Source organism: Artemia franciscana, unplaced genomic scaffold (genome assembly GCF_032884065.1).
Source record: "Artemia franciscana unplaced genomic scaffold, ASM3288406v1 PGA_scaffold_120, whole genome shotgun sequence".
Lineage (NCBI taxonomy): Eukaryota > Metazoa > Arthropoda > Branchiopoda > Anostraca > Artemiidae > Artemia > Artemia franciscana.
Window position 1 is genome coordinate 85,300 of NW_027062621.1, and position 24,108 is coordinate 109,407.

Here is a 24,108-nt window from a genome sequence, read left to right on the forward strand (position 1 = left end):
AAGGCCGTAGAATATATAGTTGAAATTACTAAAGATACTTTAGCGTAAAGAGCCAGGTATTACGAGGAGGTAAACCCCTCATATGCGTAATAATTTCTGTTGGTTTTAATTTTTTATGCTGTTTCTCACTTTCAATAGAAAAACTTTTCATATTTATTTTTTCATTATTTTTTTAAATAATACTAGAAAATCCTGCACCCCTCCGTGGAAAGATCCTACCACGTAACCCCTCCCCCTCAACTCTCCACCCAAAACCAAAAAAAATCCCCCTGAGAACGTCTGTACACTTCTCAGTAACCATTTCTATATGTAAACACAGGTCAAAGTTTGTAACTCGCAGCCCCTCCCAGGGGGACTGCTGGGGAGTAAGTCGTCCCCAAAGACATAGTTATTAGGTTTTTCGACTATGGTGAATAAAATGGCTAACTCAGAATTTTGATCCGGTGACTTTTGGGAAAAAATGAGTGTGGGAGGGGGCCTAGGTGCCCTCCAATTGTTTTGGTCACTTAAAAAGGGCACTAGAACTTTTAATTTCCGTTAGAATGAGCCCTTTCGCGACATTTTAGGACCACTGAGTCGATATGATCACCCCGAAAAAAAAAACAAAAAATAAACACGCATCCGTGATTTGTCTTCTGGCAAAATATGCGAAATTCCACATTTTTGTAGATAAGGACTTGAAACTTCTTCAATATGGTTCTCTTATGCGTTGAATCTGATGGTGTGACTGTCGTTAAGATCAAATGACTTTTAGGGGGTGTTTCCCCCTATTTTCTGAAATGAGGCAAATTTTCTCAGGCTCGTAACTTTTGATGGGTCAGACTAATCTTGATGAAACTTATATATTTAAAATCAGCATTAAAATGCGATTTTTTGATGTAACCATTGGCAGAAAATTCCATTTTTTAGTGTTTCGGTTACTATTGAGCCGGGTCGCTCCTTACTACAGTTCCTACCACGAACTGTTTGATCATATTTACTTTTATGGCGCTTCGTTTACCATTAGCATGAATTGCTGTTTACATTTGGTTTATTGTTACTATAAACTGTTGGATTGTAGAATATTTTTAGGGTTACCGTCATGTATTCTATTTTGAATCTAACATTATATAAAAAGAAAGAAAAGTTATTTGTCCCCTTCCTCCCACCACTTAAAAATCTACTTCATGCGAAAATGACAGGCCAAGGAACAAACTCAATTCCCATGTCCTAATCTATCCTTGATTCTGACTATCATGATTTTTGGAGGTTTTACTGCAGCATTTTTACTTTTTTTTTCAATCCCCACTGATTACGTTGCACCTAAACTAAACATGTAGCCTATGTATATTGTTTTTTAAGGGGGAGGGGGTTCGATAGAACATAAAATTGAGCGAGCAGTGTCATGAGACTGTAGAACAAATCGTCGAAGGAAATTTTATTAATAAATAGAGGGTGCAGTTAATAAAGGAAAACAAACAAAAAATTAAAAGATTTAAAAAAATGAATAATAATTATTAAATTAAAATAATTTCTAATAATTGAATAATTTAAATAGTAAATTGAAAACAATTTTGAAAAAAATATTCATTAACAAATCAAAAATAGAATTGTTAATTAATGGTCTCAATGAAGCTTTGTACACAAGAGCTCGAGTTTATTTTTAAGCATAACTCCATCCTCTTTTTTTCAAGGATTGATTGCTTTTTCGTGCAGTATGTGCACACATTTTTGCGGTATTTTCTGTTCCTCTTTGTTTCAAATTTGGATAGAAGCCTATAGTTAGAGTTAGGGGTATTGAGAGGGAAACATATTACGGAAACAAGTCTTATTTAGTCATGTGCAGAAAAACAGTAGTTAACAAATTTTGAAAGCGATACTTTATCCCCAATCCCCCTAATGTGCAAACATATGTTGAAATTATAGCCTACATTTCCCAAGTATTTTGCCAAGCGTCACTCTTGTTTCAACCCATTTACCCGTAAATTGAATCAGCGTTGAGAACATCAAGAAACGGAAAAACACTTGGAAAATGAACAATTTAGGCTAAATATTTGCAAAGTCGGGGGTGGGGTGTAAAGTATATTGGAATAGCTTTCAAACTTTGTTAACATCAATTTTTCTGCATATTCTGAAGTAAAAATAGCTTTATTAACATGTTTCCTTCTCAATAGCCCTGATTCTAGGCTTATGCTCATTTTTGTTACCCCTTGATATATGAGGCAAAATATATAAAGGTTTTTAGCGCAAGCCACCGTAATTTTCATGCAATTGAAACTTAGACTATTTCCCACCGAGTTCTTACGAAGGATGTTTTAGATGAATCTCAGATGAAGGGACCCCCCCCCGTTCAACCCAAATACGGATATTTCAATGAATATTTGCAATCACTATTGACCAGCTTATGAAAATTTCATATGCATCTGTAAAAAATTGAACTGCTTACATTTGATTACCCCCTATTAAAAATGAGTTTCTTTTCAAGGTCATTCTCCCTCTCCTCCCTGCTCCTTGACTAAATGCTGCAATGTTATTGGTTGTTTGCACAAAAAACAGGCCGGTGAATTATGAAATATGCTCCTGCTTGGTGAATTTTAAAACAGTTCTTTGCACAAATCATACTATCAACTTGTGTGCTGTAAAGAATAAATCAGGTGACAGACTAGTCTATTGTTTACGAAGGCATTTTTTCTTCAAAAGGTACATTTATTTTACTGTAAAAACAAGGGTATATGCATCACAATTCATATAATTGACTTACCAATAAAGTGACCATACCACTCGATGCCTTTTTTATGCTCTTTACGAATACGCCTATAATAGTCGCTTTTATTGCAAATTTAAGTACTTTATGAGCGCTTAAAAATGACAAATTTTCAATTAAAGTGAGTTATCGGTCGTTTTCGACAAAATAATACTACATTTTCTCAGTGCCAAAATTATGTATAGTTAGGTTAGGTCAAAAAGTGGGTAAAATTCTAGTTGATTGACTTCTTGCTATCTCAGTAAGGGTTTAGGTTAGGAAAATGAAACTTTCAGGAATGAATCTGCAGACTAAAGTATGTCCCGGAAGGTATTTTGAAGCAACTAACTCCACTCCTTCTCCGTCTAAAGGGCCCTGACCTTTGATGACCTTTAAAAATATGTGTGTTATAAAAATGAAACCTTGCAAAATAGATCTTCTGCTTAATTGAAGTACAACAAAATTGTTTTCAGCTTCGTAAATTTGCTCAATTCCATTTTATAAGGTTTTAAAGATATGCAAATACATTTCCTAAATTTTGAAGGAAAACATTGATATGGCTCAAAATTCTACTCAAATTAAAGAAATTGTATTTTCATAACTAAAGGCAGAGAAAAAGCAACTAGTAACTGAAAATTAAGGTAAAATGTTGTTTTGTCAAAATTTCAATAGGTATAGATCTGTCATGTAGGCAAATTTTAGGGCCCTCTAAAGGCAGAAAGGAGTGGAGGTGGGTATTTTAAAATACCTTCCCGGGACATACTTTGGCCTGTAGACCTATCCCTGAAAGTTTCATTTTCCTAACCTAAACCCTTTCTGAGATAGCAAAAAGTCAATTATCTAAAATTTTACCAAAACTTTGTATTATATTTGAAAAAAATATGATAAGAACACCCCAGTTAAATCGAAAAAACCTTCCCCAGATTTCGGTTTTTTAAATCCCTAACCAAAAAAAGGTTGATGGCTAGGACAAGTTGTGCGGCTGAAGGATGACAGATTGCCGAAGATTGTCCTTTTCGGCCAACCGTCTAGGGCTGAACGGAAAGCGGGTCGTCCTCGTCAGGGGTGGGAGGACGTCATAGGCCTAAAGAAAGATAAACAAAATGGGAACTTCCCGGGAGGGTGTATAAAGCGAAACTTTGAATATATTGGGATGAAGGAGGAGCGTGTGTAGCAGTGTTGGCCTCAGGCGGCTTGGTGCTGTTATTTTCAAATTATAAATATGCCATCTGTTTCTATTTGCGATGATGAAATGCTAGAGGTTTCCGACATACTGTTTCTTATCTGACTTTTCTTCCTCGAATGTAACCTTATTTAAATCGGAATGCTGATTAAAGAAAGAACATGCAAAATCCTCCTGAACTTTTGAACCCTGAAATTATTGTGCAACAAATTTTATCTAGGTCATATTTTATTTTTAAAAACAAAATACCGGTTACTTTTCAAGATATTAAAAAAGAATAAAATTTTAGTCTAGTGGCTTCTTACTTTCTCGAAAAGTAGTTGCAGGCTGAGTAAAACTATGGAATGAATACCAGGTCAAAAATATAGCCAGCGAAGGTATTGCCAGGCCACTATATTTTCCCTACTTTTCTAATTTTTAAGGTTTATAACCCTATAAATGTTCTACTTTCTTACATCCGTTTCATGTGAAAGACTTAACGGATTATTCAATTCCATATCAAGAGCCAAGAAGATAATGGTAGTATAGCAATGACGTTATATTTGATTAAATAAAACGTGCTACATTAAAATAATAATTTCATTAGTATAAAATATGCCTTGAGTGCAACCCAAAAAATATACCTAGTAATAAGAAATACCTAGAAAAAGGGGGCAGTTTAGAATTGGGGGGTTCCAAATCCCCCTACGTTACGTCTCTTCGTTGTGACTCTACTCTTCCCCACTTTATTTAAACTCTTATAATGTCCAGATAGTGCTGAACAAATATGTATTGTTTACTTGTGGATCAGGGAGCGTACCTGTACACATTAAAAAATACAAAGGTTTATATGAAAACGGATAGAAATAAGTTAATTAGCCTACAGCTGGGCTCACATCAACCCAGAAAAAGAATTACAGCCCTGAAAAGAACTTGGGCTTACATATTAAGATACGATACACTAAAAGATATTTTAGGAGCTGTGGCAAAATATGCTTATATACTTAGGAGTGGTGGCAAAATCACTATTGATGGCAGTCTTGGTAAAAAGCCTTACGTATTCTTGGTAATCGTCGACATACACGCTAAGGCCAAAACTCGTTGTAATTTAGTTATTACCTTTCCCCGTTCGAATATCAAATACTTCACCTTTCCTGTGGTATGATGATCGAAGTTTGAATAATGGGATAACTAAATTCACACTATTTATCTGAAGACTTACCCCGTTGGCAACCAACCTAAGGAAAATCTCCAGGCTACCCCCCCCCCAGTACACATACTCGACATCTCTGTTAATTTGATGAAATAATTTATACATTTGGCCAGCTCAATTTCACGGGGAAAATATAAGGAATTATAGGTAATACTAAGATAAGCAAAGCAGTACATAGGAGAAGGAAACTCCCATTCTGAACCTCTTTCCCCATCAAATTTGTTTCACAATGAAATCAGTATTAAAATAGACAAGATTTTATGGGCAAATATTATTGGCCCCTTTCTTTAAACAAAAGTCTTGGGTATGGCCCTGGGGTGAGAATGCTGGAATTATGCTGACTTATCTTAGTTTTGACAAGATTTTTGAAGAAACTAAATTTCAACTGGGGGGCAAACCAAGGTCCGGGAGGAGTAGTTGCCTCCCCCTGCCCCATAGCAAATTACGCTTCTGCTCCCAACGCCCAAGATAAATTGTAGCCACATGGAAGCAACTTTGGTAAAATTCTAGTTAATTGACTTCTTGCTATTTCAGAAAGGGTTTAGATTAGGAAAATGAAACTTTCAGGGATGAATCTAGAAACTAAAGTGTGTCCCGGGAAAGCATTTTGAAGCAACTACCTCCACTCCTTCTCCCTCTAGAGGGCCCTGACCTTTGATGACCTTTAAAAATTTGTGTGATATAAAAGTGAAACCTTGCAAAATAGATCTTCTGCGTAATTGAAGCACAACAAAATTGTTTTCAGCTTCATAACTTTGCTCAATTCCATTTTATAAGGTTTGAAAGATATGTAAATACATTTCCTAAATTTTGAAAAAAAAACATTGATTTGGCTCAAAATTCTACACAAATAACAGGAATTGTATTTTCAGAACTAAAGGCAGAGAAAAAGCAACTAGTAACTGAAAATTAAGGTAAAATGTTGTTTTGTCAAAATTTCAATAGGTATAGACTTGTCATGTAGGCAAATTTTAGGGCCCTCTAGAAGGAGAAGGAGCGGAGATGGGTACTTTATAATCACTTCCCAGAACATACTTTAGCCTATAGACTCATCCCTGAAAGTTTCATTTTCCTAACCTAAACCCTTTCTGAGATAGGAAGAAGTCAATTAACTAGAATTTACCGCAACTTTAAAAATACTAAACCAGAAGTGAACTGATGTAAATTGTTTGACCCAATAATGACAGTTCGTGTTGATTCCCCCTGGACTTGTGCTTCAATTAAGATTTTATATTTAGTAATACCCTTATAATTATGTATCAGCTCTCCTAAAATAAATTAGTTCAATTGACGGATTGCAAAATAAATGAGCTTTATGTCTATGTTCCAAGTGACGCTGTCCAAATATTAAACTGGGTTTCAAGTATTTTTGTATTTCTCGTTGTTAGTTAGATTTTGGACTTGGTGCTGAAAACATGCCGAGCGATTGGATGAATATATTTTAACTTAAACTGTGTAATAGTTCTATTTTCTTATTAGAAGAAGGTTAATAGTAATTGTTACATTTGTGGAAGTATGGATCAGTTCGACTTTACTTATTTTATTGATTGGAAGTTAGTTATTTTTTGGATTTTGTGTTGATGGCATGTTGAAAAAGTGGATGTATATTTTGAATTCAACTTGTGTAATTATTCGATTTTTCTATTTGAATAGAGTATTATTTTTAGGGTAAACTTGTTGTGGTTGATCATATATAATCATCTTAATCCATTTGATAGCTTTAAGGTCCTCTAGACGTGTAGTAGTAGACTAGAAGCATGAAAAGCTGAATCAGTGATATTTGAATGTATATTACTTTTGAGCTATGGGAAATTCATTACTTCAAAATTGAAATCGTCAATTTTATTATATATTTGATAGCAATTTTATTATAATTTGTTATTATCAGAAATATTGATATTTAAATCTAAAAAATGGTCATATTGTCTTGTCCCATAGCTAGGTTCCAGAATTAACTCTAATGGATAGATATTTTTCGAAATCTCCATAAACTTCGCGCGATTTATCACCAGAAAGTAATTCTTGCATATGCTTTTTCGTGGTTTGTTGCTTTGGCTTTCCTAAATGTGTGCTAAAAATAAAAACATGTTCTTTTTCAGATACTAAGCTGCAAGATGTGCGATAACATATTGGTAGCTGTGAGGTTGCGTCCCTTAATAGAGCGGGAGATAACATTTGGAAACCCAATATGTTGGAAAGTAGAAAATAACACTGTATATCAAATTGACCCACAGACCAAACAAATTTCTGAACATTCCAGTTCTGTCTTCAAATTTGGTAAGTTATTTAATTTAATATGGCTTAATTTTATGATAAGATTCATGGCTTCATCATGGCTTCATCAAAAAATATACAAATATAGAAGTTCGTTGCATAAGTTAATTCGTAAGTTACGTATATGTGTTACTAAATAAAAACGTACGTACAAAAAATTAAAAAGTTATAGCTGCCTTTTTAAGTAACAAAAAATTGGAGGGCAACTGGGCGTCCTCCCCCACCCCTTTTTTTTTATCAAAATCGTCCAATTCAAACTAAGAGAAAACCATTTAGCCCAAAAAAAATTAATAGGCAAATTTCGTTTTAAGTATTCATATGCGGTGAGCCAAAGTCAAAACATGCATTAATTCAAAAACGTTCAGAAATTTAATTAAAAAAAAGTTTTTTTTTAAAATGCAAGTAAGGAGCGATATTAAAATTTAAAACGAACATAAACCATTCCATATATGAAAGGAGTGGTCCCCTCCTCGACGCCTCGCTCTTTACGCTGAAGTCTTTTATTGTTTTAAAAAGTAGAGTTGTGAGAAAGAGTCGAACTTAAACGTAAAGAGCGAGGCGTTAAGGAGGGGACAACTGTTCTGTTCGTTTTAAGTTTTAGTGTCACTCCTTACTTGCAGTAAAAAAAACAAATTTTTTTTATTTAATACCATGCAAGGATAAGACCTTTGCTAAAGCTCTTCTATCAACAGTATCGAACGTTTGCTCACAATGTTTAAAACTGAGTACCAAAGGTGTTTGACAACTAAGGTACTTCTCAATTATTAACTTAAGATTGAAACACAAATGGACGAATCACTTGGAAAGTATAAGAAATTATTGGAACCTTATAAAAGTATCATAATTTTGGGGGTTGTGAGGGACGTAGACCTGAACCCAGACGGACATTTCCTTGGTTCTAGTTGCTCAATAGGAAATTTTCTTGGTTCTATTTGAATTAATAATTGACTTGGTGTTTGGGTTATATCATCCAGATAGACAGAGACCAAATCCCTAGAGTAGGCCTTCTAAATGGCCTTCAATATGAAAAATTGTTGGCTCCATGAAAAAATATCCAAGCTAAATGTATGGACAATATGTCTAACCATTATTAGACATAACCATTATTAGACATAACAATATGTCGAAACAATTATTCTGGAAAAGTCTCTGCTCCAGAAAATAAACCTTTTGGGCGAAACCGTCAAATAGAACGAAACTGCCGGCAAGCATTGCAAAGCGACGCGAATTGCAAATTTTTAGAATGCTGTTCAGGTGTATGGAGGGGGTGGAGTGGCCTGTGGCACCCCTTGGTTCAATCATTCAGGTTGAAAATTATTTTCGCCTTCCTTTCTTTACCTTCCCCTACAGTTCCTACAAAAGCTGGTCCTTGGATGGACGGTTTGAAGGTGTTTTACGACCCAGAGACCTATTTTGTGTCTCCACAGACTGAAGACTATTGCATGATACTACTCAAAATGAGGTCAAACAGGCCAACCTTTTTGTTAATAGAGTCACAATAATGGTGATAAAATATGTTTTATTCTAAAGTGTGTTTTTGATAATAGCTTTGCATTTGGATATAATGGTAAAATTTTATGAATTCACTGAATAAGAATTTTGATGTCCTCTAGCTTGTATAATTCTTACCTAGCTCAAGAACGTGTCAGACGACAGACAAGAAAACGAAAACAGTACGTGTCCCCCTCCTGAAAAAAATCCCGACACCTCCAACTCAGGCACGTACGTAGTTTTTTTTTTTTTTTGGGGGGGGGGCAATACCTTCGAAACAGCAGACATAAAGTAGCACTTTTTTTATTTAGTAATGCAAAAAGCACGTATATCGGAAAATACAGAACAACTTTAATCTGTAGTATTGTAGCGGATGGGGGAAGAAGATTGAAGCCTCAAAAGTACTTTTTAGGCTTCATATAAACTGTATTTAGGCTTCTTATGTGAAACCTATTTTTGATTTAATACGAGTTTACGAACTAATTCTGTTACTAAGGAGAAATCTATTACGTGCATTGAAAATATCGAAAATGATTAATTCAGTGATTTAGTTAAACATCTAGACTGGACAAACTTGTATGAACCCTATTTAGAGATAAATAAAAAAAACAAGTTTTTTCAACTGAAAGTAAGGAGTGACATCAAAACTTAAAACGCACAGAAATTACTTCATATATGAAAGAGGCTGCTTCCTCATCAACGCCCCGCTCTTTACGCTAAAGTTTGACTCTTTCTCTCAATTCTTCTTTCTAAAACAGTAAAAAACTTTAGCGTAAAGAGCGGGGCGTTGATGAGGAAGCAGCCTCTTTCATATACGAAGTAATTTCTGTGCTTTTTAAGTTTTGATGTCACTCCTTACTTTCAGTTGAAAAAACTTGTTTTTTTTATTTAATTTCTGAACGTTTTTGAATCAATGCATGTTTTGATTTTGGCTCTCCGCAGAGGAATAATCAAAACGAAATTTGCATATTTTTTTTTGGCTCAATGGCTTTCTCATAATTTTGATCGAATGATTTTGAGAAAAAAAGAGCGGGGGACGAAGCCTAGTTGCCCCCCGATTTTTGGTTAATTAAAAAGGCAACTAGAACTTTTAATTTTTTACGAATCTTTTTATTGGTAAAAGATTTACGTAACTTATAAATTAGCTTACGTTAAGAACTTTTGTATTCTCATGTTTTTATTACATATATGAGGGGATTCGCCCCATCGTCAGTACCTCGCTCTTTACACTAAAGCTTAAATTTTATCCCAATTCATTAAGAATGACCCCCTGAATCACAAAAGCCGTAGAATAAGTAGTTGAAATTACCGAAAATACTTTAGCGTAAAGAGCGAGGTATTAGAAGGAGGTGAGCCCCTCATATGGGTAATAATTTCTGTTTGTTTTAAGTTTTATTGCTGTTCCTTACTTCCAGCTGAAAAAGCTTTTTCACTTTTATTTTTTAATTGTTTTTTTTTAAATAATGCTAGTAAATCCTGCTCTCCCTTCATGGAAATTTTCTTCTCCCATTACAAATTCTCGAAGGAAAGTTCCCCCAGCATATCCCCCTCTTCTCAACCCCTCCCCCAAACCCGAAAAATCCTCCTGAAAACGCCTGTATACTCCCCAATAACCATTACTATATGTAAGCACAGGTCAAAGTTTGTAACTTGTTGCCCCTCCCACGGGGACTGTGGGGGAGTAAGTCGTCCCCAAAGACATAGTTATAAGGTTTTTTGACTACGCTGAATAAAATGGCTATCTCAGAATTTTGATCCGTTGACTTTGGGAAAATAATTAGCGTGGGAGGGGGCCTAGGTGCCCTCCAATTTTTTTGGTCACTTAAAAAGGGCACTAGAAAATTTCATTTCGGTTAGAATGAGCCCTCTTGCAACATTCTAGGACAACTGGGTCGATACGATCACCCCTGGAAAAAACAAAAAAACAAATAAACACGCATCCGTGATCTGCCTTCTGGCAAAAAATGCAAAATTCCACATTTTTGTAGATAGGAGCTCGAAACTTCTACAGTAGGGTTCTCTGATACGCTGAATCTGATGGTGTGATTTTCGTTAATATTCTATGACTTTTAGGGGGCGTTTCCCCCTATTTTCTAAAATAACGCAAATTTTCTCAGGCTCTTAACTTTTGATGGGTAAGACTAAACTTGATGAAACTTATATATTTAAAATCAGCATTAAAATGCGATTCTTTTGATGTAGCTATTGGTATCAAAATTCCATTTTTTAGAGTTTTGGTTACTATTGAGCCGGATCGCTCCTTACTACAGTTCGTTACCACGAACTGTTTGATTATTATGAATTGTGAAATAAAGAGAAGTTCACAGCGACTTAGAACCAGTGATTTATCTATCATATCCCACTAAAAGGGAAATTTTAGGGTTAACAGTGCAATATGGGCGCTGTGGGGGGTAGTTCTTCTATTGCAAAAACGTAGATTTTAATGAAAAATGATTGTTTGCAAAATTGATACATTGAAAGCTGTACTTTATCCTGAACAGGGGGGGGGGATAAACGTTCTAATATCAAGGACAATTCTATTTTGCTGTGGAAATCAAACTCTCTTTACAAAGAAAAAATAACAGTACAATTGCTAATTACTTCAAAGAGGGTAAAAAGTTCGACAGAAAATTGGTTAATAATTGGGCAGCGATTTGACCGGATAATTGCATGCTGTAAAATCCCTCAAAAAAGGCTTCAAACATGTATCTAGATTAAATGTCCTACTTTTGCCAGAAATCCAAAGAAACCATGGGGAAATTAAGTATTTCACAAAATTTCGGGGGTGGGGGCGAAGGCCCCTCCCCCCTGAGTACGTGCCAGCTCCAACTTGATTCCTTACAAGTGAGACGAAATAGGCCGTACTTAACACAGTGTAGATAAAATTTAATATCTTTTAATGGCGTTTGACCAGTAAACATATAAACTGTATTTAGGCTTCTTATGTGAAATCTATTTGTGATTTAATACGAGTTTACGAACTAATTCTGTTACTAAGGAGAAATCTATTACGTGCATTGAAAATATCGAAAATGATTAATTCAGTGACTTAGTGTTAACATAAAAAAACTAGTTTTTTTAACTGAAAGTAAGGAGCGACATTAAAACTTAAAACGAACAGAAATTACTCCGTATATGAAATAGATTGTTCCCTCTGCAATCCCTCGCTCTTTACGCTAAAGCTTTTAATTGTTTTAAAAAGCAGAATTGTGGCAAAGAGTCAAACTTTAGCGTAAAGAGCGAGGGATTGCAGAGGGAACAATCTATTTCATATACGGAGTAATTTCTGTTCGTTTTAAGTTTTAATGTCGCTCCTTACTTTCAGTTAAAAAAACTAGTTTTTTTATGTAATTTCTGAACGTTTTTGAATTAATGCATGTTTGATTTTGACTCTCCACACGTAGACTATTCAAATGAAATTTGCATATTAATTCCTTTTTTGGCTAAAGGGCTTTCTCTTAGTTTTGATCATACGATTTTGAGAAATATGGGATGGGGAAGGAGGCCTAGTTGCCATGCAATTTTTCGGTTACAGAAAAAAGGCAACTATTAATTTTAATTTTAACGATTTTTTTTATTAGCAAAAAATATACGTAACTTTAGAATTAACTTACGTAACAAACTTTTATATTCTTTAATTATTATTATGTATATGAGGGGGTTTGTACCCTCGTTAATACCTCGTTCTTTACACTAAATCGTAAGTTTTGTCCCAATTCTTTAAGAATGACCCCTGAATCAGAAAGGCCGTAGAATAAATAGTTGAAATTACTAAAAATACTTTAGCATAAAGAGCGAGGTATTTATCTCCTCCTAAATACCTCGCTCTTTATGCTAAAGTATTTTTAGAACCCCTCATATGCGTAATAATCTCTGTTCGTTTTAAGTTTCAATGCTGCTTCTTCCTTTCATTTGAAAAAACGTTTTCATGTTTATTTTTCATTGTTTTCTTATAGTAATGCTAGAAAATCCTGCGCCCTTTTCATTGAATTTCTGTTCCCCCATGACAGATTCCTCCAAGAAAAGATCCTCCAACATAGTCCCCTCTCCTCAGCCCCACCCCCAAACAAAATAAAATCCCCCTGAAAACGTCTGTACACTTCCCAATAACCATTACTATATGTAAACACTGGTCAAAGTTTGTAACTTGCAGCCCCTCCCCCAGGGATTGTGGGGGAGTAAGTCATCCCCAATGACATAGTTATTATGATTTTCGACTATGCTGAACAAAATGGCTATCTCAAAATTTTGATCCGTTGACTTTGGGAAAAAAATGAGCGTGGGAGGGGGCCTAGATGCCCTCCAATTTTTTTGGTCACTTAAAAGGGCACTAGAACTTTTCATTTCCGTTAGAATGAGCCCTCTTGCGACATTCTAGGACCACTTGATCGATACGATGACCCCTGGGGAAAAGAAAAAAAAAATAAAAAAAAAAAAAAACAAACAAATAAACACGCACCCGTGATTTGTCTTCTGGCAAAAAATACAAAATTCCACATTTTTGTAGATAGGAGCTTGAAACTTCTACAGTAGGGTTCTCTGATACGCTGAATCTTATGGTGTCATTTTCGCTAAGATCCTACGACTTTTAGGGGGTGTTTCCCCCTATTTTCCTAAATAGGGCAAATTTTCTCAGGCTCATAACTTTTGATGGGTAAGACTAAACTTGATGAAACTTATATATTTAAAATCAGCATTAAAATGCGATTCTTTTGATGTAGCTATTGATATCAAAATTCAATTTTTTAGAGTTTTGGTTACTATTGAGCCGGGTCGCTCCTTACTACAGTTCGTTACCACGAACTGTTTGATTATTATGAATCAAACAGTTCGTGGTAACGAACTGTAGTAAGGAGCGATCCGGCTCAATAGTAACCAAAACTCTAAAAAATAGAATTTTGATATCAATAGCTACATCAAAAGAATCGCATTTTAATGCTGATTTTAAATATATAAGTTTCATCAAGTTTAGTCTTAGCCATTAAAAGTTACGAGCCTGAGAAAATTTGCCTTATTTAGGAAAATAGGTGGAAACACCCCCTAAAAGTAGGTGGAAACCCCACTGTAGAAGTTTCAAGCTCCTATCTACAAAAATGTGGAATTTTGCATTTTTTGTCAGAAGACATTTTTTGTCACGGGTGCGTGTTTATTTGTTTTTTTTTGTTTTTTCCCAGGGGTCATCGTATCGAGCAAGTGGTCCTAGAATGTCGCAAGAGGGCTCATTCTAACGGAAATGAAAAGTTCTAGTGCCCTTTTTAAGTGACCAAAAAAATTGGAGGGCATCTAGGCCCCCTACCACGCTCATTTTTTTTCCCAAAGTCAACGGATCAAAATTTTGAGATAGCCATTTTGTTTAGCATAGTCGAAAATCATAATAACTATGTTTTTGGGGAAGACTTACTCCCCCACAGTCCCTGGGGGAGGGGTTGCAAGTTACAAACTTCAACCAGTGTTTACATATAATAATGGTTATTGGGAAGTGTACAGACGTTTTCAGGGGTATTTTTTTGGTTTTGGGGGTAGGGTTGAGGGAGGGGGCTATGTGGGAGGATCTTTCATTGAAGAAATATGCCATGGGGGAAAAAATTCAATGAAAAGGGCGCAGGACGAATCTGGTCACGTTAGAAAAAAACGTCAAATTAAGAGCTTAATATACAATGCTGGGTGTTCGGAGCCTCTCTATTATAGAGTATAATTTGAAAATAACACAACTATACGAGTGATAAAACATATATACCACAACCATAACTCAACTAACGAAAGAACTGCTAAGAGATAACACAACTATAAAGCGAAAACAGGTGAAAACTAACGAGAAAATAAACGAACTAAGATGTGGAAGAGGCCCAGAGAAAAAATATAATCCTTTTTCAATTTTGAGCCTAACTTCCGCAAAGGAGTAATAATGTCAGAAGCCCCGAAATACCGAATTATTTTCTTTTCAAACAGTTCGTGGTAAGGAACTGTAGTAAGGGGCGACCCGGCTCAATAGTAAACGAAACTCTAAAAATCGGAATTTTGATGCTAAAAGATACATCAAAAGAATCGAATTTTTACGCTGATTCTAAATATATAAGTTTCAATTAATTTAGTCTCTGTCATCAAAAGTTATTTGCCCTGAGAAAATTTGCCCTATTTTGGAAAAAAGGGGGAAGCATCCCCTAAAAGTCATAGGATCTTAACGAAAATCACACTATCGCATTCGGTATATCAGAGACCTCTATAGCGAAAATTTCAAGCTCCTATCTAAAAAATGTGGAATTTTGTATTTTTTTGCCAGAAGGACAAATCACGGGTGCGTGTTTATTTGTTTGTTTTTTTTTTGTTTTTTTCCCAGGGGTCATCTTATCGACCAAGTGATCCTAGAATGTCGCGAGAGGGCTCATTGTAACGAAAATGAAAAGTTCTACTGCCCTTTTTAAGTGACCAAAAAAATTGGAGGGCAAATAGGCCCCCTCCCATGCTCATTTTTTCCAAAAGTCAACAGATTAAAATTTTAAGATAGCCATTTTGTTCAGCATAGTCGAAAACCATAATAACTATGTCTTTGGGAATGACTTACTCCCCCACAATCCCTGAGGGAGGGGCTGCAAGTTACAAACTTTGACCAGTGTTTACATATAGTAATGGTTATTGGGAAGTGTTCAGACGTTTTCATGGTTTTTTTTTTGGTTTGGGGGAGTGGGTTTGATGGGAGAAGGCTTAGTGGGAGGATCTTTCCTTTGAGGAATATGTCACGGGGGAAGAAAAATTCAATGAAAAGGGCGCAGGATTTTGTAGCACTACTATAAAAAAAAAACAATGAAAAAATAAACATGAAAACGTTTTTTCAAATGAAAGTAAGGAATAGCATTGAAATTTAAAACAAACAGAGATTATTACGCATATGAGGGGTTCTAAAATTACTTTAGCATAAAGAGCGAGGTATTTAGGAGGAGATAAATACCTCGCTCTTTATGCTAAAATATTTTTAGTGATTTCAACTATTTATTCTACGGCCTATTTGATTCAGGGGTCATTCTCAAAGAATTGGGACAAAACTTACGATTTAGTGTAAAGAGCAAGGTATTAACGAGTGTACAAACCCCCTCGTACACATAATAAAAATATAAGAATATAAAAGTTTGTTACGTAAGTTAATTCTTAAGTTACGTATATTTTTTACTAATAAAAACGTTCGTTGAATATCAAAAGTTCTAGTAGCCTTTTTAAGTAACCGAAAAATTTGAGGGCAGCTAGGCCTCCTTCCCCACCCCTTATTTCTCAAAATCGTCTGATCAAAACTAAGAGAAAGCCATTTAGCCAAAAAAAATTAATATACTAATTTCATTTCAATAATTTATGTGCGGAGAGCCAAAATCAAACATGCATTAATTCAAAAACGTTCAGAAATTAAATAAAAAAAACTAGTTTTTTTTTTAACTGAAAGTAAGGAGCGACATTAAAACTTAAAACGAACAGAAATTACTCCGTATATGAAATGGGTTGTCCCCTCCGCAGTCCCACGCTCTTTACGCTAAAGTTTTTAATTGTTTTAAAAAGTAGAATTGTGGCAAAGAGTCAAACTTTAGCGTAAAGAGCGAGGGACTGCGGAGGGGACAACCCATTTCATATGCGGAGTAATTTCTGTTCGTTTTAAGTTTTAATGTCGCTCCTTACTTTCAGTTAAAAAAACTAGTTTTTTTATTTAATTGTGAAATAAAGAGAAGTTCTTTAGGTCTCTAATTATACCGAACATAATTAATGCAGCGACTTAGGGCTTATAGTTTTCTGGTTGGTCACTAAATTTGATCTAGTTTCTTTTTTTAAATATTTACGTACTTGATTTTTGGACCTTTGAATTTGTTTAAGGTGTTCGCCACTGCTAGTAAGGGCCTGTCCCAGAAAAAGTATTTTTTTTGAACCGTTCTCATTTACAGTTGTAGGTGATTTAGGAATGGTAGCTATTATTTCGATTAACTCTAATTGTAAAATATTATTTAGAAAACACATTTGGAGAGATTTTTAAAAATAGCATGAAACCACTCTAAAATGGCGGTGGAGCCAAACAAAAGGTACCCAATTGGACTTGCCATTGTCGAAATCCTGTACAAGAACTTAACCCTCTCCCACCTTTAACAACAAAGGAAATTACTTTTTTGCATGGGTAGCACTGAAGTGTCGTCTTTTTTCTTCTTCTTCTTCTGCTGCTGCTCCTTTTTTCTTCTTTGCTCGTGGAGTACTGGTACATCGTACAGAGCTGTTTAAGGGCTCATTTAAAAGCTGATTTTTGGAATGGAAAGGTTGCGAAGAATGAAATGAGTACTGCAATAATCTCCACGGTTTGGAAACTCGATGTCAAAGTTTTAAATCCTCCCTCTTTAATAGTCCCCCTAATATTTTCCATAAATTGTCTAATGACAAGCAAAACTAGGAGGCAAATGCAACATGATAGAGAGCTGTTTTAGGGCTTATTTAAAAGCCAATTTTGATATCTAATAAAGTCGAATTGATAACGCCACCGTATGACATAAAAATGTGCTTTTTTTCATTTTGTCTGAAAATGCCCAAAAAAGGACTTTTCCGAGAAAACCTTTAAAAAGGTATATTTCAGAATATAGGCTGGGGCAAAACTAGGGAGAACGGGAACCCCCTCCCCTCCATTCCCACCAAGAGAAGTAGAACACAGGTAACATTATAGTGATACGTTTAGAGGATTAATTTATAGCTATTGATCTTTTCAGCGTGCTTTTTATAGATTTATAATGAAGCATTTAAAAGGTGCATCGAGTGGTAATAAGATTTTGAGATCTAGGCTACTTTGTTGTCTTAGATATCTATCATGCAATAAAGCTGGGATTTAAAAAAATCAATTAGTATAAAGGAGCCTTTTTTATAAGATGCTTTAGTTTATAGTTACTGCTCTTGTTATTTTGCGAATGCCAAAAACTCATGTTATTTTCGCCATTTTCTTCGCCTAAGTCGGAAAAAATCTTTTATAAGGTTTATTGTCAACACTTTTACATCCTATAAATATACAAAATAATTATTAAAAAAAAATGACAGTTTCTGATGAAAGTAAAGTGCCAGGTTGGAGCCTATAATGAACAAAAATTATTGAAAATTTATGCAACACATTTTTGAAAATTAAGCTCTCTTGAGTTTTTAGAGAGTTGTTAGAGTTAAAATCGTATCGTAGAATTTTTGATTTCATGGCTGGTAAAAGACTATTGAGAGCTTTATAAGTTACTCTTTTATTTTCTGTAGACCACTTTAGAGTTTTCCTGTTTCAATTTCTATTTTGTCGTGCCAATTTTGTGGTTTCAGTAAAGTGCTAGTTTTCAGAATTCTGTAAATATAAAGAAATATGACGAGCCAGTTTTTTTGAAACAATTTTTCAAAAATATATTGCATAAACCGTGAAACAGTAATTTTGTTCGTTTTAAGTTTCAGCTTCGCTCTTTACTTTCATCAGAAAAACTTAGTTTTTTCAAATATATCTATTATCAAGATGATTAAATTAAAAATTGGAGATACGGCTCTAGCAAATTTTGTCCGTTACCCCGTCTGGCTGTCACGTATATTAAAAATTAAATCAAAGAACCGTCACAAGAGCTATAGGCTATTTCACTACGGCTCTCATAGGGGTGTTTTTGTTACTGTGAATAGCCAAAGCTCTTAAGAAGAAAACGACTGAGGTCAAAGCTGCACTTGAAGAATATGCCTAAAATTCTTTGGAGCTATGCCTTGGTGTGTGATATTCCAGATCACTTCCATATTGTTTCGAAGTTGCCTTTCCTGAACCTTCATCGAGTAGAACTCTATTGCAAATGAACGTATCTTATCGTTTCTCCTAAAGGAATCTGTAACGTTTAAAATTATTTACTGGGCAAGTGATCACTCTGTACTTCTTTCTGAGACCTTCATTCTACTGAAAAAGAGTGACTTATGTAAACTATGTAGATATTACCATAAATACTATAAATATCTGCTTTATCTACCTCTATCGTATCGAAATCGGAGAATAATCCGAAAATATAAAGCTCCCGATATAACCGCAAAACTGCAGGAGCTTCATGATAAGTGATCGGCACAAGCATATCGACGGCTTACCCCATATTACGGGCTCATCCGTTTGTTTTGTTGACCCTTTTCCTTGTTGATTTTGGTGTACTTATTGTGTTGTGCCTTTGTTCTCATCCGTTTGTTCTTTTGATTTTGTTGTACCTATGTGTTGTTTTCTTTTATGATGTTTATTTTGTTTTCTCTCTTTTTACTCCACTATCCTCACATTGTTTTATGCAGTGGGTTATAAATAAATTATTATTATTAATATAAGTATATACTTATGTATTCAGTCGGTTTGTAATTATCATGTTATCAATTTTGCAGATCATGTGTTCGATATGAAGGCCACAAACAGGGATGTTTACGAGAAGGTCACTAAGCCTTTAGTAGATTCGGCTGTCAATGGATTTAATGCCACAATCTTTGCTTATGGTCAAACATCCTCTGGTAAGTATCCTCTCACAATGAATTTAGCTACTGTTAATTTTAGCCAATCAATTTTTTTAGCCAATCATAAAATTCTATGATAGGGTCAAAGTCAGCGTTAGCCTTTATACCGCTATTAGCAAAATAATATTTGTGAATATGTCTTAACTGCTGTATTAGAATGATCCACCTGAAACTGCACCTGTATTTTGTATGTTCAAATCTACAGAAGCTAATTTCGCTTCTTAAGTAGTGTCTTTAAGCTTCATTTGTTTCTAAGCAAAATTTTTTTTTGCTTTTTACCTTTTAATTATTTTAGAAGTTTGATCGAGCATCTTTTTTATTATTTGATTTGATTCCTTTTTTATTCTATTTCTCTTAGTTTTTTACTTTGTCTTCCATACTAAAAAAACTTCACGCTGGTACGTAAATATTCGTCGAAGTTTTGACTTCGCTCTATTTTGGTTGATTCAATTCCTTATTTATTCTATTCTTTTCAGTTTTTATTATGATTGTATTACGTTTGTACTAAATTTATTATGTTTATAGTTATTTTTTGTTAAGGTTCTATGCTTATGCGAAAACTTTCTTCGAAGTTTTGATTTCATAACTTAATTTTCCAACACTTATAGTTTGGAGGTTTCAAAGCGTGGTAACCCTAGTTTATCAGCTATTTCAGCAGTAGCCACTTATTGTGCAGCTGCATTTTTATGCCATCTGGCTACCATTTGAAAAAAAATGTACCCATCACGTATTACGTTCTAACCAAGAGTTTGGCAGCGAAATATATTTTCTTTGGTAATTGTAATTGTCCAGAAAACGAGACAGTATGAGAAAAAAAAATCATTTTGGTAGCTAGATTTAAAACAAAGCAAACTAAATGTTCTATAATACTTATGAAGTAAATTTGAATTTAATTTAAATTTAATTTAATGATTAATTTAAATTTGAATGCTGTAAAAATTATCTGGATATAATATAGCATATGAAAGATTGGTAAGTTCACTTCTGAGGGGCACACAAAATTTTAAAAATGGCCATTAAAATTTGGATTATACAAACAAATAATCTTGAGTATCACAAATAAAATGTAAATATAGTATATAAGCGTAAAAATTGTAATGGAGATAACAAATAATATAAACTGAAAAAGGCCTGAATATTTCGGCTTCGCCTCTGCAAACCTTTATCAAAAAAGGAATAGAAAGATGTAAGTGGAATTAACAACTAAAATATACAATTTTTTTTAAAGCCGGTAAACTCTAAATATGCAAATAAAAAAATAGTAATTATTATTCTAAATTAGGAAAACAGACAAAACTTGCACTCAGAAAATAGTCATATTAAAAAAAAGAACAAAAGATCTCTGGAAGTCTTTATATAATTGAAATCAAATGTTTAAAAAGGTTCACCCATTCTTAAGGGAACATACGGCGCAGTAGTAACACAGAAGTGTGTTAATGTACATCCTTTTGGTATTGTTGATATGTCTTAAGTTTTAATAAGCCATTTGTGAAAAAGGAAATAGAAATTGAAAGGTAAGATGAGAATTTTTTTTGTGACTCAAACAGTGCTAAAGTTAAAGTATCAAAGATAAAAAAAAATTTTTTTTTCTATGTATGCCCCTTTTACCCATCTATGGTCTATTTGTACCGGACAACCATGAGTTTCTAAGATTTTCTTGAGGCTGTTTTAAGTTAATTAGTTTTTCAGGTCATAAGCAAAACTGAAATAACTTTGACGTCGCCTTTCATCCCTAGTAATTAAACGTTAACAATCTGTGCATTATCAAAGACAATAATACCATTAAAGGAAAGTTACTTCTTCTTAAGCTATTTGGCACCCAGCGGTGACAATTTACAAAGATTTAGGTGGGGCTAAAATATATTTTCAAAATCTAGGGGGATAAATTTGTTGCTTCTTTCTCAATGAAAAAAAAAATATATTCAATAAATATACTCGGTCAAAAAAGATATTTCCAAATCTAAGAGGGTGCATATAGTCCCCTCCCCAATTGACGATACTAGTGTTACCATATGTTTTTAACTTATATTTTTGGCTGATTTTTTTATTCATGAATTGGATGCCTGCTGTTACCAAAACTGGAGAACTGCATAAGAGGTGTTGTTCATTAAAAGTTGAATTCTCTGTTTTTCCTGATCTCTTAAGACGTATATGGTTCACCATTTAACCAATTCAAATAATAAAAATTCATTTTCACTGTCCTTGGTACTTCACAACGAATCGTTAAAAACCTATGTTTACATAACAGTTTTATCTTTTGCTTTAGCATAAATTCAGTTGAAAAGAATATGATGTACCTCAGCTTTAAAATTATCAGTAATATTTAAACCACAGTTTATAGGGAAATAGCAACCGCAGTAAATAAATCCAATAAATTATTATAATATAATAAATACAATTAACAAAATAATCAAACCAAAATAGTGGTCCGATGAAAGTTATTCCTTTTGCAATGACCCAAGTGTATCTTTTCTTAAAGGCTAAACCTGACCCAGCAGTTATTCCATTTGTCATTAATTTTATATTCTGTTACAATCTTCTTTTTCAGGTAAAACCCACACTATGATGGGTAGCAAAACCGAACGAGGGGTCCTGGAACTCGTTGTAAACGAGATATTTGAGGCTATTGAAAGTAATCCCGACCGGGAGTACTTGCTCAGGTAAGTACTATATAATTTACATCGCTCTTTGAGGCAATCATTCAGTGCTACGATCCTATAATACACAGAGGCTGGGGAGGGGGGTTCAATCAATGTCTAACTCATTAGAAGCAAGAAGGCATAGAACCTTGGAAAATGAGAAACATTCCCATTGAAATTTCGGTAAGAATAAAGCTCCTGGTAATACCATGCCTCCCCCTTCCCAGGATATCCTTGGTGGTGCTCATGTTAAAAGAACAACATCGAAGTAAGAGTTACAGCATGTCTTACAATTTATTTTTTACTATAAAATCTCTGAAATGGGCAAAAATAACCAAGGGACTCTTTTTGACATTCTTAACAATAAGCGGCATGCTTTTTAACATTCTCTTCCAATAAGTGCTGTTTATAAGGAGACTGAATTTAAAAAAAAGTTGTAGGTTCAAAGAAGATTTTCAAAATGTAAGCAATCTTTTTGGGATTAAATCTCCCATCTTTTAAATATCTTTGTTGTTTTTAACTTTTGAAGGCCTGTATGTCCTGGACAGAGAAAGAAAAATTTATTATAACAAACAAACGATAATTAGAGTTTGTTTTTAACCCCAAAAGGTTAAAAAATTGTCTGAGAGGGTAGCCAATATTATTACAAATAGGCTTACGTTTGCTTATGTATCCCATAATATTTTATCTACTTATATTTGTCATCAGAATTTCACTCTTCACCCCCTGGAGGATAAAAATCATACCCCTAATATCAAATGTATGTTTAGAGTAAAGTCTTGGGAGGGGGGGTTGGCAATGTGATTAGGGACCAATAATTGACAAGTTTCATTTTAAAAAGTTAAAAAAGAGAAAAAACAAAATGAGGGTGCCAGAGAAGTCTTGGGGGGGGGGTCCTCCAGTACCCCTTTGGATCTGCCCCTTCCTTATATTGTCAAACTTAAAAGTAATCGTTCTTTTTCTGAGAAGGGGTCCTTACCTATCTTCTATCACGTTTACCTATCTTCTGGTATTTCTTACAATCTTTATCTTTTTATATTTTGCTATGTAGAAAATTGTCACAATCTTTTTTATATTTAGCTATATAGAAAATAGGCGCAATTTATATGAAAGAAGATGGAACAAAATTTTTGAACTGAAAAGGAGGAAACAGTTCTTTATAGATTATAATTAAGTATTTGGGAGGGACCATACAATATAATAATAATTTATTTATAACCCACAAAGTACATTAAACTGTGGAGTAAACACACAAAAAAAGAAAAAACAAGACAAAAAACATAACAACATAAATAACATAGCAGCATAACAACATACAACATAAATAAATTACCTCCATTCAAAAAATGGCCAAAGAGGGTCAAAAACACCGATCATTTGCCGAGTTTTAAGACATATATCTTTAGATAAATGTTTCAGTCGCGAGGGCGCATCAACGATGTCAAGTTTAGAGACGACTGTATGATTCCGATACCACCGAGGCAGACGCAGCAAATACTTGCAATACTTAAAATATCCTGAGCGTATTTTCTTTGTATCCTTCTTGCGAAGGAGGAAAGCAAAACCAGAAAGATAAAAAACAGCAGGGGCACAAAAACTAGAATAAAGACGGCATAGTCCATTATACCGACCACGATTTGGTGAAATTTTCGCGTATCCAACCCGCATACTTATCAGCACGCTGGACGCAATAGCGGAGCAAGTAGACGAAAGTGACGTGGAAAAAGAGAGACCCAACCATTTAATACTTGCTGAACATGGTATAGTTGAAGAACCCAAGCAAAGAGGTGATGCTGGTGGAGGACTCCCAAGACACAAAAACTCACATTTGGAGGCATTAACTGAAAGGCCTACCGTGGATAGTGCGGCTGAAAGCCGTTAGAAGTTGGTAATTAGACTATTTTTCGTCCGGCTAAGAAGCAGAACATCATCAGCATATGCAACGTGACTAATGCCTAAATTATCATTGTAAAAAATTGACGGTTGAAGACGTTGGAGACACGAAGCAAAAACACATTTAAAAATGCTTGGGGATAACACGGCACCTTGCCTAACGCCTTTTTTAACAGGAATATACTCCCCTACCGTACCATTCCACTTCACCCTAACT

The 24,108-nt window shown here is 34.5% G+C and overlaps 1 protein-coding gene across 7 annotated transcripts in view; it reads left to right on the forward strand.

The window, feature by feature from the left end:
* Window positions 1-24,108, forward strand: part of LOC136041276 (centromere-associated protein E-like) — a 117,635-nt gene that overhangs the window by 85,249 nt on the left and 8,278 nt on the right. For 3 of the 7 annotated variants that reach the window (XM_065725882.1, XM_065725886.1, XM_065725884.1), the window contains 3 exons: window positions 7,197-7,374; window positions 19,234-19,356; window positions 21,908-22,019. In XM_065725882.1, the coding sequence (XP_065581954.1) occupies window positions 7,212-7,374; window positions 19,234-19,356; window positions 21,908-22,019 (398 nt within the window). In that variant the 5' untranslated portion in view covers window positions 7,197-7,211. Of the gene's footprint in view, window positions 1-2,590; window positions 2,680-6,450; window positions 6,722-7,196; window positions 7,375-19,233; window positions 19,357-21,907; window positions 22,020-24,108 lie in introns of those variants that run through there. The other 4 variants (XM_065725885.1, XM_065725881.1, XM_065725880.1 and 1 more) reach the window with 4 other exon arrangements.